This window comes from Vespula pensylvanica, chromosome 2, assembly GCF_014466175.1.
Source record: "Vespula pensylvanica isolate Volc-1 chromosome 2, ASM1446617v1, whole genome shotgun sequence".
NCBI lineage: Eukaryota > Metazoa > Arthropoda > Insecta > Hymenoptera > Vespidae > Vespula > Vespula pensylvanica.
Genome location: NC_057686.1, coordinates 18,201,228 through 18,219,294, shown reverse-complemented (window position 1 = coordinate 18,219,294; position 18,067 = coordinate 18,201,228). Strand labels below are relative to the sequence as shown.

Sequence of the window (18,067 nt, the reverse complement as noted above, 5' to 3'; positions counted from 1 at the left end):
AATCTAAAACTTTGTAAAAAATTTGTAGTTGTAAAATCGTATAATTGTATCGAATTATTTCGTCATGTTGATTTAATTCCAAATAGAGTCGATCTTGATATAAGTGGGAAGATTAAACTTGTCAAGTACTCCTTATATTTATATTTAGAAAAACAACTTTTATCACATATCGAAGTATGCCACGTATAAGATCATGTTACTAAAAAGTAGGGATGATAAGTTAATGCAGAATTAGCTGAATACAACGAATTATTTTTATCAGTATATGAATAACTGTACTACTCTTAAATTAAACTGTTTAAAGTAGATCAATATGCGATTTAACATCATATTACTTATTTTTTCTATATTCTCACTTGTAAATGGATTTAATAATGATATACAAGGTAATATAAATTCGAATTAATATATTTTTTCGTGCATTTTAATGAATGTTTTATTCTTCCAATGTAATATTTAATATTTTCTATTTAAAATTCTTTGATATAACATTAATTGAAATTGTATTTATATACATACATAAAATTAAAAAAATTATAAGTAAAATATTAATAAATAACATTAAAAATAAAAAATTAGAAAAAAGCAAAAATGTTATAAAAAAAAAATGTATCATCTTTTAAATATCTTACTAAAAATGACAGATATCAATGTTACATCAGTGATGGATGAAATTACTAAATGGGTAAACTCAGGAGAAGAAACAGAAATGTTTAAAGAATCAATTCAAGTTTTGACTTTGCCAAATGAATTACAACTTGTTAATTGGAGAACTTTTACTGCCTTAAATAGTATGGGTATTTGTACTATATGTAAATCAATTCTTCAAACTTTTATCAAATTTCGACAACAAGGCATGTCTGAAAATGATATTGCAAAGAACGTAATTAAATTATGCGTATTATTGAATTTTCAAACTGAAAGAGTTTGTACTGGTATTGTCAAATTGAATTTGGTATGTATGCGCTTTTTTATATTTTATAAGATAAATACCAATACTTGTAATTATATTTACATTTATAATATATTAAGTCATCTATTTGTTTATAGCCAATAATTCTTCATATAATAGATTCAAAATCAAATATACATGCATCTGATATTTGTGGAATTGTTTTGGAATCTAAATCTTGTCCTTTCAATGTTAAAAAATATGAATGGACAGTTCCCATCGATCACATATCTACTGAAAAAATTTCAATGAAAGAAAGTAATGATACAATACAAATTATACAAATAACTGATATTCATTATGATCCTAAATATGAGCCATATGGTAACTCATTCTGTAATGAACCTACCTGTTGTCGCAAAGGACAGAATATTACAAACTCGAGTAACAAAACAGCTGGTTATTGGGCAGATTATAATAAGTGTGATACTCCATGGCATTCAGTAACAAATGCATTATCTCATATCAAAGTAACACATCAGGTATGATTAGATAAAAGTATATCCTGGTGAAAACAATTTAATACTTATATACAATAAATCTCTGCTGAAAAAATTCTTATTTTCAGAACATTGATTATATTTACTTTACTGGAGATGTAATAGATCATGGTGTTTGGGAAACTTCAATGAAAGGAAATATAGAAATTCTTCATAAAACCTACAGTGAGATTTATAAACATTTTAAAGATATACCAGTTTATCCTATACTTGGTAATCATGAATCACATCCTATGAATCAGTGAGTTATTTGTAGGATTGATATTATTTTAAATTTAATATCAAATCATCAAAGAAAAATGTAAACAAAAAACATTTATTTGTCCAGATTTGCACCTCGAAATATTACAGATGATAATTTAAGTACAGATTGGCTATATAGCTTGGTAGCAGATTTATGGATTAGTTTTGGATGGTTACCAGAATCTACTCGTGCTACTATTTTACAAGGAGGATTTTATACATTATCACCTAGAAAAGGATTTAGAATCATAGCTCTGAACAGCAATATTTGTTACTGTTATAACTGGTATGTAATGGGGGAAAAAAAAAGAAAAGAACAAAGTTCTTTCTTTTGTTAATATCATTGTTAACACAGGAAATTATTTTTTTAGGTGGTTATTATATCAACACCAAGACCCTGATGGACAATTACAGTGGTTAGTGGAAACACTTACACAAGCTCAAAAAAATAAAGAACTTGTACATATTTTAAGTCATATTCCACCTGGTGATCACGATTGTCAATATATATGGAAAAGGGAATATCTCAAAATTATTAACAAATTTTCTCACATTATTGCTGCTCAATTCAATGGTCATACACATAATGACGAATTACGGATTGTTTACAAAGATAAAAATGCAAAAAATGTTAGTCATATAGCATGGAATGGAGGTAGCATTACAACTTATGTAAATTTGAATCCAAATTATAAGCTGTATACCATTGATAATAATACGCTCGTAAGTTTACCTATTTAAAAAAATAAAATAATTATAGGATATAATTCACAATAATATTTGTAAATTATTTCATGTTTACAGACTGTTAAAGATTTTGAAAATTGGATCTATAATATAACAGTAGCAAATGAAAATCCAACTCAGCAGCCTCAATGGTACAAATCATATTCGTTTAAGAATGAATATAATCTTACAGATTTGTCACTAGACTCTTTAAATAATTGGTTTTTAGATATGAGAAATAATAAGGATACCTTAAATCGATATTATAAGTAAGACTATGAAATAGTATGACACAATGATTAATATTTAATGATTCTTCTTTTTCTAATATCTTTAATATTCAATGTATTGTTTTTTTTTTTCAGAAACTTTTTCAAACATGCTGATGCAGCTTTGCAAAAAAACTGTGATTTAAAGTGCAAGGAAAAATACATAAATAGTATTATTGTTACTGTACCACACTAATTATGATAATTTAAGTATTATAAATATTTTATTGCTAATGCTTACTTATTTTTGCATAAAAAAGTGAAGAGTACTTTGCAAAGAAGATTAATGACATATCTTAATTATAATCCATGATATAGATTGTCTGCCATTTACTTTGTCATAATTAAGAAGAATTTTATTATATATTATTCGTTATCCTTAATTGATTAAAATAAAAATAAAAATTATTCCTACTACATCATAAATTTATAATCATTTAATTTCAAAAATATTATATAATACTATAAACAAAATTACATAATTACAAAATTACATACAGTACAGTCTCTATGAATTTTTTTTTATTGCATATTTTTTTATTTACAAACTATTATCTATATTTATATTTTTTAGTTCTAACCATTTTATCTGTGGATGTCGTAATATTTCCTGTGATGATATTTTATCTAAGAGATTAATCTGTAAAACAAAATTTGATAGTATCATTTAATTTATATAATTAAGATATCATTATAAAATGATAGAAAATCTTCATTCTTAAATATTATTTAAGAATTTTTAAATAAATTGAACTTCTTCACTACATTAAATAAAAAGTTATTTGATAGTTAATTGATATAAGTAGAAGGAGAGAAATAAATAATATATTTTAAATAGAAAATTTACCTGTTTTCTAACATAAATCAATAGTTTTTCTATAAGCTCTGGATTATTGCATTCTAAATTAAAAAATGTTTCCCATAATGCACGTGCTAGTACTTTGTCATCAGACATTATACCTTCGTCATAAGAAAGTATAGCTGCATTGAATTGGTATGATAATTCCAATTTTTGTTTTCTTCTAATACTTGGATTTATTTTCTAAAAATTGAATTTATTTGAATATTCAATTTAAGATAGATATTGTGACTCATATTTTACAAGTAAAGCAAATAATAATTGAGCAAAAATATTGATATTATATAATTCAAATATTTTTCACGTAAAAAATGATAGATTAAATCTTTACAGAAGGAATTTATTGTTTTGAAATATATAAATGATTAAAGGAACATATGCGTATACACTTACTCCCAACTTTTTTGATCTCATTTCTACATCATCCCACAATGCTTCTACTAAGGCATTTCTAGCTATTTTACCATTTTTCCCTTCTGCCATAAAACGTACCATCAACATCCATACATGTAATTCCGTTATTAAGAACCATGAAAAAAATGTGTCAGCCATGTTAAAGTCTGTTTAACAAATAACAGATTTGTCATATATCATTGTTAGAAGATTTCAAAGTTTATATACGTACATACAGGACACACATATACATATATGTTGATAATAAACATACCTTTGTAAAATGTAGAATAATCAATTTTATCTACAATGTATTCATACTCTGAATAGGCATATGTCTTTATTTTCTAGGAATAGTAAAATTTACAATTCACATAAATATCATTTAACAGTAAATAATCTTTCTGTAATAATCATAATTTTAATATACTACAATTTTATAAATGTTTATTAATTCATAAATGTTATAAATCTTGATATAAGATATTAGAATTTAAATATATTAATGTTATTAATGAGTTGTTACTTACAGCTCCTTCAAAATCAATGAATTTTAATTTTTGTATTATCCATTTTAATGTACTAGTTGATTTCACTTTTTCAATGGCAGAAGTTTCAGTAGTAGTCGTTGTATGAATAATTCTAACTGCGGGCCATTGCAATGTCCGTGCAAATGATCCATGATACCAAAGTTTAACATTACCACATTGTATACACTTTCTGTTTGTCAGTAGAGGTACTATGCACTAATCATTTGTTTTTTTAATATAATTATATATTTATACATATTTACGTATAAATACATATACATACACACACATATATATATACATATATCTGGCATGATGTAATTTAAAATACTCATATAATGTACTTACTATAAATTCCATAAATAAAAATTGTAAATTCTACTAAGGTTAGACTGAAACCTATTAATAATAAATAATAACTCACCTTTATAGACGAAAGCGTTCTATTATATTGCATTTTATTTTATTTATTCCAATGAAAAAACTTTAAAATGATTTACTTGTCTTCTCATTGAAAAGTAATCAAACTCGTAGAATTTGCACATACGTATAACTAAAGTGCTGCCCGTAAAAGTTTTGCCAAACGGTGAACACAAGAACTTCTACCGAAAATGGAGGTCACCCGATGATCGAATCCACAGATCGCGAGACCACATTTAGATATAATTTCTTTGCTATTTTCGCACGGAGCCGGTTGTTAGTCCTCAAAACAGGTAAATGTGTTTCTTCTTTCACTAAACGAAGCAAAAATCACCGAGTGGAAATCGATTTTCTTGTTGTAAAATGCAGGAGAGACAGTACACATTAGCTATTCTTCTTCATCCTAATATCAATGAGAGACAATCATGTTTTTCGGTCTTTTTTCTTGGTACTTAATTATTAATTGCAAAAAGATACATTATATCAAGAAAATTGTAATTATACGTCATCTTTTAATTAGATAACTTTTATAATGTGCATTTTTGATATGTTTTGTACTCTTTAAATATCATTGATTAAATATTTATAATATATAACAAATTTTAATGCATTCAAGTTGTAAATGTGTATTATAAATTATAATATATCATTATAAACATATATGAAATATCTTTATCATTAACTATCATGTATAATAGGATTTATGTTAACTAGAATATTCTTAAAAGAAGCTTATATATTATCCCTAGCTTCTATTGAAGTAATCAAGACAAATCATATATCTCTTGGTAGCTTATTATATTACATAAATATATTAAATCCAAATATAAGATATTTTTATAAGATTATATATTATTATTTGCAAACTTTGTTTAAAAATCATAAAAATATTTTTCCTTTTTTCTGTAAACTTTCATAGCGTATTAATTTGAATAAAAATATTTTTTTTTCACGTTGATATGAGTATGAACTTTTATTGTTAGAAAGCCTCGTTTTAATAATTTCATTTCATTTATTTTTAGAAAATGAAGACCATGAAAGCAAAATCTAAAAATAAAAAAAATAATACGAAATTTGGAAAAATAAAATTTGGTACAAAAGAAACAAGTAATGTGATTACTCCAGATTTATCAGCTTTAAGAAAACCAATTGACATAAGTGTTTCAAGATTGTCTCAAGTTAGCAAACTTCTTGAAAATGGTAGTGATGAGGTTAAAGCGATTTTAGCTTATGAATGCGATATTGTGTATGAGTGCCGTGTTTGTCGTAGCTTATTTAGAAGCCTCGTTAATTTCATTTCTCACAAAAGAGTATACTGTAAAGAAAAATTTAATATTACTTTAAATAAAAATGCTCTTACTGATGATGACGAGGTTAGTGCATTATTAATATATCTGTCTGTTTACTAATAATTAAAGTCAGTATCAATTTATCCAATGATACTTATAGGCATATACCAAAGGTTCGTTTATACGTTTACATATACCAGAACAAGAGGTAGTGAAGGAAAATTGTAATAACGATAGAATTCTTAGAAGTCATGTATCTAAAGAAGAAAACAAGAAAGATCTCACTACTATAATTGATATGCTTCAAAAGAAGCAAAGATTACGTGGTAATCATAATCCACAAGAAATGAAACTTAATAAGAATCATAACAATTTTAATATCCTGGATTTAAATAATGTTAGTACATGTGATGAAATTGATAAATCAGAAATTTCTATTATTTATCAAACTGATTTAAATGAAGCAAAGGTAAATTTAATGCAATCATAATTAAATATAAATGTTGTATTATTAATAATAAATTACTTTATTCTTGCTTATATGAAAAATACAGCAGATGTAGATTCTACATACTAAATAAGAGAAAAAAAAGTTCATATAAATATATGCTCAATGTGACCTTATATTTGTATTAAGTTATAAATATACTGTTATTACTAATTGCTTCCATTTTTAGGTACCAAACTTACAAACTATGATAAACCAAAGTACTGGAATATTAGGACCCAATGGTCAACTTTTAGAAAAAAAGGATATATACGAAGATAATAATTTGATCCCAACTTTAGCAAACGATGAATATAATGAATTTTGCATTGACCAACTGTCTACTACAAATTTGATTTGTTCTATATGTGAGTAAATCTTTTACTCACTAGTCATTTATGTTTTTACTTAATTAAAGTTTATTTATCAGATATTAATATATGTAATTATATATAGGCAATGCTAAGTTTTCCACCAAAAAGACCTTAACGTTTCATATGAAAACATTACATACATCTCATCGTATGTGTTATCCATGTCCTTGCTGTACAAGTACATTCGTGAATACATGGAGTGTATATCGCCATCTCTTTAAAAGTATTTAAAACACGATATATTTATAACATTTTATTTTTTCTGGTAAATTAATAATTAATAAACTGCACGTGTGAATATTTTTTGCAGTTCACAGAATGTCAAACGAACAAGTACGGAAATTGAGAATACAAATTCAAGAGAAAGCATTTCGTAAGGAAATAACACAAGCAGATGATACAGAGCAAGATAATTACAAATCTATTGAAATTATTGACTTACACGCGTCTAACGAAACTCGCGTACGTAATTTTATAATCTAGTATTTATATTGTATTTTTCTATATTTTGTAAATATTTATGAAAATATTTGAATCTTTAGATTTTTATATTTACTGAAATATTATTATATTTTAGGAATGGATGAATCATTTGGAAACAGATTCAGAGCTTCAAAGATGTGGTGGATGTGGCAAAAAATTTGATAGGAAGGCTGCTTTATTTTCACACTCGCAACATTGTCAGAGACGAATTGCTGCATATAGCGAAGCTATAACTAAAGAAAAGAAGACTGCAAAAAATTCTGCAGAAACAACAACGAATAGTAATACCATATTTAACGTACCGGGCACTGCAGAAATTTCTCCTGAAATAACTGAATTAAATGAAACATCTATTCGTGTAGAAAACATCACTACCCTAACAGATGCAGACTGGGATATGATTGGCAATGAGCATTCTAATGGAAGTATCGATGTAGTTAGTGTTTCATCAAACATAGGTGTTTCTCAAAGTCAAGAACTATCTAATAACACGAGTAAAGATTCGTCTCCGTCCAATAATACTTTGGATTTTCCTGAAATTGTATATACATCTGAAACAGTTGCTGTAAAGCATGGAAGTAAAAAAAGAAAAGTAGTGGTAGATAATCAGCTGAAAATATTAAATGATATTATAGGTGAGTATATTTTCTTTTATCCATAAATTTTTATGTGTAAACTTTAAGTTTATTGTAGAATATTGTATGTAAATTATATTATTTAATTATAACTACAATTAAAATTATTACAATAGTTTATTATTATTTATTAAATATATATTATATATATATATAATATATATTATTATTATAGGAACAAATTTAAATGCAGGCAATAATATTAACTCAAATTTAAATTCATCATCTTCTGAAATAAGAAGCCAACTTGATCATACAACAATAATGGAAAATAAAATAGCTACCATTGCAAATCTTCGAAAGTTACAGTGCCTTCCATGTAAAAGGAAATTTACATCAATGACGAATTTACGTAGACATATGGCCATTCATATTGGTTGGAATCGATATCGTTGCAAGTTATGTAACTTTAAGTGTTTTGTAAAATATGATTGTGTCGCTCATTGTAATAAAATGCATAATGCTCAAAACAATCGTACAATAATAACAGATATGGTTGTAGAAATACCACAGAATCAATATACATGTAATGAAGACATTGTCATTGATGTAACTAATACGGAAGAAAATGTAAATGAATCTAGATCGATTAATTCTTCCAATTCTGTAGATCACTATAAAACAAAGAATGCGACTGTGGATAAAAATCATAAAAATGTAGTAAATGCGAATGTTGACAATACAAAAGCTGGTAGTAAAGAAATATCTTGCTCCAGTGATAACGGCGCTAACATTTCTATTACAGTCAACAATGAAAACAACAACACTTCAAATTTTAGTAAAAACAGTGAGAACTATCATACCCGAACACTGGACAGTGATCCTGATCTTAAAAGAATGGTTATGGAGGTCATTTTTGGCACGCCTGATGAATGTTCTCCAAAACAGCTAGAATCAGAAAAACCAAGCTTTACGATTGATACGAATTCTGATAAAAAAATGGATAGCAATGAAAATAAAACGGACTGTCAAACTAAAGATTGGAAGGATTCTAATTCTTCAGTATCAACAGATACTTTAAAACCTCAACGTCCTATACGGAATCGTGTAAAACCAGTGAATAAAGATTTTATTTATGATCTAAAAGAAGCGGCTTTTCGCAAAGAAACTGTACTTGCTAAGGGGACGTCGTATAAAACATTAAATAAAAAATCTTTCGTTCGTTTACACAATGGAGAAGAAAATTCAGACATTCCAGTAGAACAACTATCATCAAAAGATTCTGTTGTGCCACTGGTAGTACCATTAGGACAAGATAATAATGCAGATAAAATAGAGGTTAAAACAAAGTCAACAAATTTAAAACCTACTGCAATGAAAATTTCACGTGTGCCACATTTTACACAGCAAGCTGAAATCACAATAATAGAAGAAAAGTAAAACTGAAGAAGTTCTATATTTATACATATTTCATTAAAATTGTGTTTTAATTTGGAGTTATATTATATTTTCGTTATTTGTTTATGGATATTAAATTTATGTACATTAAAATATTAATTTGTGAGATATAATATACATGGCACATAGTGACATGTATAATAATACAAGCACTGCAAAAAATACTGTTTTATGACTAAGTATTGTAATTCTCAATGTATAACATTAAACAATTGTGTCTATTAATAACATTGCATAATATTATATTTAATGAAAGCAATTTTAAATTTTGGTAACGTACTATAATTATATATAAAGAATATTCGTACTTTACATATAGTATCTAGGCTTTTTGTAAAAAGAAAGCAAAGATTACGTACAAATGTAAAAGAAAATAAAATTATGTTATATGATATATATATAACTCTTATTATATTGAACTTTTATATATATATATATATATATTTTTTTTTTCCGACATTTATTTTCATTAAAATTTAAGGCTAAGAGCACAAAGTTTTTAATTCCCGGCAAACTCCGCGAGAATGCGCGCGCATTCGCGCCTGCGCATAACGATGACGTGACGAGCCTTCTGATTGGTCGAAGAAACGAGTAGAAGGGATAGCGGCTCGCGTCGCAAAGGGGAACGCTTGCCGGTCGGCGGATTGGCACAAATGCGCGACGAACGGCGCCGAACGCGGATTGGATTTTCTGACGTATTAAACGAGATTTAACGCGCGGGGTTATAGTGTAATACCAAACGCGGCACAAATGCCGCTTGCAAACCATATACGTCCGTGATATTTTTAAGTGAATAATCATCGAAAATAGCGATAGTGTATCGGTAGTGTATACGACAAGTGTATTATCGTGATTGGTGTAAGAAAGAACGCAGAGAAGGACACATCAAGAAAGAGCTGGACCAAACCTCGTAGATTTTTACGTCTCTCCCTCTTTCTTTCTTTCTTTCTCTCTCTGTTTCTCTCTCTCTCTCTCTCTATTTTCTTAACGTAAGTATAGACAATGTTTTTTTTTCTATTATTATATGTATGTAAGTTATTTTTCGATTATACTCTACACATTAATTTATTGTCCAAAAAATGAACGCTCTACGTCGAAAGCATTCGTCGATTTACCTAAGCTAATATTGTTTTTTTTTTTTTTCTATCATAGAAAAATACGATTTCTTAATATCAAAATTATCGATAGGAATAATCACCAAATTTTACAAAAAACTTTCGTTAATATGGTAGATTCAGAGAACGAAATATATATAACGAAACAATTCTTTAGATATCCTCTTTATTTCTTAAAACGTTTATAATTCGAACGTTTATTAGAATTATCGAAGATCATCATATTGTACGCTACTTGTAATTCGAGATAATTCAGAGATATTAGATACAACATTATTATTAGAAAATAAAAGACGTATAACTACGAAATAGAGATTCGTTCGCGCGAGTATGTGTGCGTGTGTGTTTGGTCCGGAAACAAAATAAATAGTTACGGTACTGTGATTCAAGATGTGAACAACGGCGTCATTCCATTTTGGGCGATGTCGTACGCCTTCTTTTGTGTTTTTTTTGTTTTTTTTTTGTTTTGACTTTTCTTATAAGAAATGATATTATACGTACACACATCGATCCGTTGAAGTAGTAAAATAACGTGCTCAACGTTCACGTAGTTATTGATACGACGAAAAAGGCGGGAGAATGTTTACGAATGTAAACAGATTTGAATCTTTTTTCTTTTCGTTATTATTTCTTTCATTTGAATTTTTTCTCTTTTTTTTTTTTTCTTTTTTTTAGTCATTAAAATAAATTCCTTTTATAAAATTATTATATTATTTCCAAGAGATCGTCCAAAGAAAAATCTTTTCTATTAGAACAAATTGAATTTTATGTAAGTAAGCATTCTACGCCCTTGACGAACGGAATGCCGTGTAGGCTTAGGTATGCGTAACCTATCTTTTTACACGATCGGAAGGTGGATTTCATCCAAAGACGTAGCAAATCTTTGAAAACCGACTATAATCTGATTAAAGATTCTAATTAATACGTTTTTCACAGAATGCCATTTATTTATTTTATTTTTTCCAGTCGGACGAGATTCTTCTTATTCATAATTATGATATATAACATATCTTTGAATTCGATTAATTATTTGTTGCGTTTTACAATAAATTTGAAATTAAAACCGTATTAAATTTAAATATGTATCGTACATCGTTTTTCAGTTTATATATATATATATATATATATATATATATATATATTTACCGTATTTTTATATTTTCTCTACTTCGAAGGATGAAGAAGGGAGGAAGTAGGTAATAAAAAATTATTTCGTAATTACAATACATACATGGTCGTACTAACATTCGATATGGCCCTTACAATGCGATCTACGATGCAACCTGTTTCTCATGCATCAGAATTGAAACTAACACGCGACACGGAAGGCGTTCTTTAAGGCTTGACGAATGAAGAAAGGTCGAGACATGATTGCGGTATCACACTGTGGTTAACTTGTTGCATTTATAGATTACTGGATCTTATATCTTTGCTATTTTTATATAATTTTATAATCAAATACCGAATAGTGTGATATACTTTTTTTTATTCTTTTAAATTCGTAACATTCATTAATACTAATCAAATTGATTTTCTTTATTTTGAATTTTTCTTTTCCTTTTTTTTTTTTTCTTTAATTTGAAAATAGATTTTGTGAAAAAAGAAAGAAAAGGAATATAATTACGTTCGAAAATGTTTTCATATAGATCGAATTATTTTAATTATTAAATTTCTGTGCAGATTGCACAGTTACTATATAACAAGTATTAGTACTGTGTATTAATATCGAATTAGTAAACGTACATAATCACGTATTAGTGACCGTTTGAAAAAGAACGGTTTATATTTTCTAGTTGACCACTTCAAGTAAATGTAGCTTACTACATGGTTTAGAACGTTGCCTGAACGCGACCGTAATAAGTAGGCTCATTTACTCATCACACGATTTGTCCTCTCCCCTCCCCCCTCTTTCTCTTATGTAGGTTATATTAATATTATTAGTTTTATGGATGAATTAGTCGTATTAAAGGAAATTGTTATTAGACTTAAATCGTTAAATTCTTCATTCTCATTTTTCTCTCTCTCTCTCTCTCTGTCTCTCTTTGTTTTGTTTTTCGTTTTTATGCGAGACATTCCTGAATACACGGGATAGCACGTAATATCGATTTACTTTTTTCTTACGGAATATATTTCATCGTTGATTCATAGCACGTGTCTTACAAATGTTTATACCTAAATATTACCATATAATTAACTGGTGAATGTTTGTTTAACTATTAGAAAACATTTTGTACAGTAAGTTTTTACGCTGAGTAAAGTATACATTATAAGATATTTTCTCTGGTAAACATAAAATTATTGGAAATCTAGGATAGAGAAATGTTGTAGAATACTCGTCAGCCGATTTAATGACAAATCTTATTTGTCTTTTTGGAAATTATATTCAACGTGATGATTGCATAGATGATAACGGTGAGAACGTTGTTATAATTTCTCTCTCTCTTTTTTTTTTTATTTTCATATTCTAATGCCGTATTGTAAATAATGATATTACTTTATTTATAATACGTGTAAATATATGACTAATACATATCATATCCTTCGAAGAAGAGAATATAAATATTTATAGAAATAGCTACGTCGAGAGAATATAATATGTATACATTAATTTCGAAGTACTAGACAGACTGGATAAGGTCTAGGTTCATCTGATCGTCGTAACTTGAAGGTAGTAGTCAAATAAGCTTTGCATGTTTGAGCTCGTGCAGCCAAGTACATGCAGCATTCTCTTTCGATCGATCTAATCCCCTGTAAATATCGCATTATACTGCTTTCCAGTGTTCTATTACAATCACGCTAGTGCAATTATGCACACACAGACACGAGTAAGACTCGCTATACAAATATATATGAAAGTTTCTACACGTACATACACACACACACACACACAGCTTTGATCGTATCGCGTTCATGATCTTATCTCATGGACGTATCTACGATGACGTTTATTTGAAATTTATTCTTTTTTTTTTTTTCATTTGAAACGCCATTTTAATAAGTAAAAAGATAATTCAATGTACTGGACACTTGTCGTTCGACGTCGTAGAAAAGTACCTGTCCGTTCTTTTGTTTGTTTGTTTTTTCTTTTTCCTTTCTCATTTTCCCAGAGTACGCATATTTTTGTAAATAATACGATATTGAAATACCCTTTCACCAGTGGCATGGGGTGCGAAACGCCGTCCAACGGTCTGTCTTCCAATGTCCAGTTCACCCTAATAGAACACACAAACCAACCCTCATAGTCTCTGAATGTTCACGAACGTATGTAGAAGGACACGTAATACACGGGGGCAATGGCATCGTACAGAGCGCATAGCGTACATATTGTCGTTATGGAAACGCCTGTTCACATCACACGAGTTACTTTCCTTCCTCCAAAGAGATGACTTATCGCACATAATAACTCTTTACTATTGTATTTTCTATTTTCTTTTCTGTTTTTTCTGCTTTCTGTTTTTCCTCGCGTGCGATAAGCTACTTGTTAAGTCATATTACTTGGACTTTTTATTATTTTTCTTGTTTTTTTTTTTTTTTTTTACCTGAAACAAATTCTTTTATTTCATTTTTTTTTTTTTTTAACCAACGAAGTAACCATGCATCTCTTATAATACCGAAAATATTCCAGCATCCATTTATCGAAAAGAGATCGACGTTTTCCTCTGTTGTGTGAATGAACTCTAAGCTCCCCTGTAAACTCTGGCTTGGTAGAGTCGCACGTGCGCGGATGCACGCGCAATGGCTGAAGCAGTAAGCTATTATATACGCTCATGGAAACGTTTCTCGTTCTCTACTCTTGAAGAAGATTTAAGCGAGCCAAGGGACAAAAGCAAAATGCTTCTCTTCGTGTTCGGCGCAAACGCGAAAGGAGAATTGCTTTTTCTTTTCTTCTCTTCTCTTCTCTTCTCTTCTCTTCTCTTCTCTTCTCTTCTCTTCTTCTTCTTCTTCTTCTACTTATACTTCTTTTTTTTTTCTTTCTTTTTCGCCTTTTCTATCTCCTCTTTTTCTTCTTTCTTTTTTACACCCCTATCACACTCTACCGTTTAAAAATTAGTAGAAACACGAGGATGAAAGTCACGATATATCGTATATTTTTTCTTTTGTCTTGTTTTTCTTATTCAGGTATGATCAGAACGTAGATGCATCCATTCGTCCGACGATCAACGATTGAAATTGAATAGTTGGAATATTTACGAGCAATCGTGCTCAGGCATTATCGATCGACTGGTACACACTAATCGAAAGGAGGAACATTGTTCTTCGCTTTTAGAAAGTCACCCGTCGTCCGATTCCACTTAAACCTGCGGTTGTACTATAATAAGGAGCTATAGACAGAGAGAAAGGGGGAAAATAGAAAGATAGAGATAGAAGGAATACTCTCTATCCTCTTTCTCTTTTACCAGGCGTAACTCGTGAAAGGGGGATCGGAATGATCGGTACGGCTGCATGAGCCGAAGAAGAGAAGGCCGATGGGAAAGTCCCGTTAAATGAGGCGCGACGAAGATCCCCATACTACACCGTAAAAAAGAACAAAAAAGAAACAAAAAATTAAAAAAAAAAGAGAGAGAGAGAAGTCGAACGTTCCTTCGGATGTGCCTTCGATCTAATGTTTCCTCCGTAGGGTCTATTTTTGAGCGATAAGTAATTCGACCATCACTCGGGAACTACAACGAGTGTGATTCACGTTCGTCGACAAGAACAAACATTTCTTGGGAATAAGATCCGTCTTTGCATCGAAACGAGTTTCGATGCTTCGTCACATAGAAACGATCAGCATGGATTCTCATGAGTATCGCGTATAGGAAGTTTTCGAATCCGCGGCCTTTTTCTCGATTCTCTTCTTCTTTATGGTTAAATGCGTGCCAGCGCGAGATCTGCTTTCGCTCGAGACCTCTCTTTCTACTTCTACGTTTACATCTACGCGTCTACTTATTCTCGGTCACCTTACACTTTGCTTGTTTAGCCCGTTTAGGTAACTCGGATAAACGGAAGTACACTACTTCCAAGTCGACTGGACTTGTTAATCGTTTTAAAGGAGAGAAAGAGAGAAAGAGACGTCCTGTTTTCTTTGCATTACACTTCGTCTTCCATTTGTCTCTCTCTCTCTCTCTCTCTCTCTCTCTCTCTCTCTCTCTCTCTCTCTCTCTCTCTCTTCTCTTTCTCTTGCTCTCGATCACAAAAGAAAAAAAAAAGAGGCCGACTTCTCTTATCCCGACATCTGCATCACGACCACATTCCTACTGCTGCTACAGTCAGTAGTCAGCAGCCAGCAGCAGGCAGGCATTGCTTCGGGCATCTCCCGTAAGACTTATTTTCTTTTTTTTTCCCTCCCTTTTTTCTCTTTTCTTTTTCTTTTATTTTCATCTCTCCCATTGCACCTGCTTGCATGGACTTGTATTTGTTCAGCACCGCATCCTTATTATCTTACCTCACGAAAGTATCCATCGTTTAACTTAAGAGATAGGGGATGCCAGAAGATACCTTCGAAGAAATTTTACCAAAGCTTTCCTCGATATCACATGAGAAATCAGATAACACGTGAATCCCGTTTGATATATGTAAAATATTCTTTCATTCTTACGATATCGCGATAAATCGTTTACTCTGTAATTGTAATAGCGATGAAAATAAGAGATTGCTTTTTTTGTCTTGTTTTTCTTTTCTCGTTGTGGTTGTTTTTTTTTTTTTTTCCATCGATTTGCTATGCAATACACGATGACGAATACATTATGCAAGGGTGAGGGGAGAGGGCAAATTCGCATATTAAATTTCATTAATTATAGACCATGATCTCTAATGCCATTGTGTTGTGAGAACCAGTGCCATAACTTGGCATGTGCGAGGCGTACGAGTTATCCCCACCTCCTTCTCTAAACAACCTACTACTCTCCCATATAAACATATACTATAGGAATATAAAGCCATCTTCTTTCTCTCTCTTTTTCTCTATCCACCTCCTTCAATCCCTCCCTCCCCCATCTAATCGTTAACGCTCTAACGATACACGAAGTCGACCGTCTTTATCGTCGTCCATTATTTTCAACTACATTTCTTCTACGTATTAACTCACTTTCTCTCTTTTATTTATCATCTCGCCAAGACTATTCTCGAAGGGAAACGAGCCGATCAACGAGAGGTCCCATTCGCGAACGATCATCGCGGGAACCCAAGAGGATAGCAAATTGGCTCGTGCACAACGGCATCGATCAACGCGAACAAACTAAAAAAAAAAAAGAAAAAGAGAAAAAAGAAAGATAAAAACCTAATAATATGATCGAGAAAAGTAGAAAAACGATCTTCGATAACATGGAAGAGACGATGATCTATCTATCTCTGTGTTCTCACAATTTTCTTCATCTTTCTCAATATCTTTCTCTCTGTCTCTTTTCTTAGTTCTTACTGTGTTTTCTACGGCAAATTCACGATGTAACACTCGAGTTTTACCTGCGATGTTAATCCCGCGACACGGGTTAACGTCATGAATTTTCTCACTCTTATCCGTTCTAACTCAAATTCTTTCTCTCTTTACAGAGAGAAATGAGTAGAGTCAGCCAGCCAGCCAGCCAAGGGCCTTTAGATGTCTATGTTCGTTCTTATGCCACGCATGAGAGAGCAGCTTGTCCTATGTATAACACACTCATACACACACGAGTAGTTGCATTTACTCGATGAAAAATTCTATTTAATAACATATATATTACACACACACACATATATACACCCATACATATACTATGTCTGTCTAGAAAAATTCTGACTACGAAATTCCAGAGATTCTTATAACGCAGTGTTGTAGAACTATTTGCAAAGTATAGACATTATAGAAACTAATAACTATATGTATATACTTACAGAATCATTTTTTCTTTTTTACATTACGTAACTTTTTACATGAATTGTAATGAAAAGCGTGCAATGTGAACGATATGTACAAAAAAAAAAAAAAAAAAAAAGAAAAAGAAAAAGAAAATTAATCAATCAGTATGAAAGCGAGCACGAATCTGTTCAATGGAAAATGAGACTTTGTATGGGAGGAGTATAAGACGAAATGTGATTTTTACGATAATGGGACACACCTGTTGTTGGCAACGATCGTCGTCGTCGTCGTCGTCGTTTGAGGAAAGGGAAAGAGATACAACTCGTTTTCGAGGCTCGTTCTCCGTTACTTTCGAAGTAGGGGAAATTTGGCGCGATAACGTGATCTCCTCGTCGAAAAGAAGAGGCGGTATATATGTATAACGTGAAAGAGGGACGTCGTCCTTTCTCGTTCTGGAACGTCGAACGTACGAAGAGAAAGTCTCTCTCTCTTTAAGAGAAAATGAATAAGTTTGGTGGCGTGAGCTCTGCTCGTGATTTCCGTCTCGTTGAGCTTTAGCGCGACGGAAGTTTCATTATAA

The 18,067-nt window shown here is 30.3% G+C and overlaps 4 protein-coding genes across 10 annotated transcripts in view; 3 read left to right on the top strand and 1 right to left on the bottom strand.

The window, feature by feature from the left end:
* Window positions 1-248: 248 nt before the first annotated feature.
* Window positions 249-3,110, top strand: LOC122627070 (sphingomyelin phosphodiesterase 1-like). The gene is made up of 8 exons (XM_043807842.1): window positions 249-386; window positions 645-955; window positions 1,051-1,434; window positions 1,521-1,693; window positions 1,781-1,981; window positions 2,067-2,418; window positions 2,500-2,690; window positions 2,787-3,110. The coding sequence occupies exons 1-8, from the start codon at window positions 314-316 to the stop codon at window positions 2,884-2,886; spliced, it is 1,785 nt and encodes a 594-aa protein (XP_043663777.1). The 5' UTR covers window positions 249-313; the 3' UTR covers window positions 2,887-3,110.
* Window positions 3,111-3,195: 85 nt separating this feature from the next.
* Window positions 3,196-5,038, bottom strand: LOC122627066 (ubiquinol-cytochrome-c reductase complex assembly factor 1). Its single transcript, XM_043807838.1, has 6 exons — window positions 4,897-5,038; window positions 4,473-4,688; window positions 4,217-4,289; window positions 3,943-4,109; window positions 3,538-3,732; window positions 3,196-3,330 (listed from the first exon to the last, which is right to left on the bottom strand). The coding sequence occupies exons 1-6, from the start codon at window positions 4,927-4,929 to the stop codon at window positions 3,232-3,234; spliced, it is 783 nt and encodes a 260-aa protein (XP_043663773.1). The 5' UTR covers window positions 4,930-5,038; the 3' UTR covers window positions 3,196-3,231.
* A 29-nt stretch (window positions 5,039-5,067) lies between these two features.
* Window positions 5,068-9,954, top strand: LOC122627064 (zinc finger protein 800). Of its 3 annotated transcripts, XM_043807832.1 has the most exons (9): window positions 5,068-5,185; window positions 5,915-6,265; window positions 6,342-6,650; window positions 6,859-7,036; window positions 7,125-7,265; window positions 7,353-7,504; window positions 7,620-7,806; window positions 7,888-8,160; window positions 8,336-9,954. In XM_043807832.1, exons 2-9 carry the CDS (start codon window positions 5,918-5,920, stop codon window positions 9,538-9,540), a joined length of 2,793 nt encoding a protein of 930 aa, XP_043663767.1. In that variant the 5' UTR covers window positions 5,068-5,185; window positions 5,915-5,917; the 3' UTR covers window positions 9,541-9,954. The 3 variants fall into 3 exon arrangements, with proteins under 3 accessions (XP_043663767.1, XP_043663765.1, XP_043663764.1); XM_043807830.1 differs by having other exon boundaries at window positions 7,620-8,152; window positions 8,328-9,954; XM_043807829.1 differs by having other exon boundaries at window positions 7,620-8,160.
* A 244-nt stretch (window positions 9,955-10,198) lies between these two features.
* The window catches only part of LOC122627065 (tetraspanin-1), a 28,735-nt gene continuing 20,866 nt past the window's right edge, over window positions 10,199-18,067 (top strand). For 3 of the 5 annotated variants that reach the window (XM_043807833.1, XM_043807836.1, XM_043807837.1), the window contains exon 1: window positions 10,199-10,547. The gene's annotated coding sequence lies outside the window, so the exon portion shown is untranslated. The remainder of the gene's footprint in view (window positions 10,548-18,067) is intronic. The other 2 variants (XM_043807835.1, XM_043807834.1) reach the window with 2 other exon arrangements.

Excerpts from the sequence above, each read along its gene's own strand:
- LOC122627064 (XM_043807830.1), top strand. The coding sequence starts at position 5,918 with ATGAAGACCATGAAAGCAAAATCTAAAAATAAAAAAAATAATACGAAA. Across the intron at positions 7,266-7,352 it reads ATATCGCCATCTCTTTAAAA|TTCACAGAATGTCAAACGAA; the intron begins GTATTTAAAACA and ends TATTTTTTGCAG. Across the intron at positions 7,505-7,619 it reads ACGCGTCTAACGAAACTCGC|GAATGGATGAATCATTTGGA; the intron begins GTACGTAATTTT and ends ATTATATTTTAG.
- LOC122627066 (XM_043807838.1), bottom strand. The coding sequence starts at position 4,929 with ATGCAATATAATAGAACGCTTTCGTCTATAAAG. Across the intron at positions 4,290-4,472 it reads TCATTGATTTTGAAGGAGCT|AAAATAAAGACATATGCCTA; the intron begins GTAAGTAACAAC and ends TACTATTCCTAG. Across the intron at positions 4,110-4,216 it reads TTATTCTACATTTTACAAAG|ACTTTAACATGGCTGACACA; the intron begins GTATGTTTATTA and ends TTTGTTAAACAG.
- LOC122627070 (XM_043807842.1), top strand. The coding sequence starts at position 314 with ATGCGATTTAACATCATATTACTTATTTTTTCTATATTCTCACTTGTA. Across the intron at positions 1,694-1,780 it reads GAATCACATCCTATGAATCA|ATTTGCACCTCGAAATATTA; the intron begins GTGAGTTATTTG and ends TTATTTGTCCAG. Across the intron at positions 2,691-2,786 it reads ACCTTAAATCGATATTATAA|AAACTTTTTCAAACATGCTG; the intron begins GTAAGACTATGA and ends TTTTTTTTTCAG.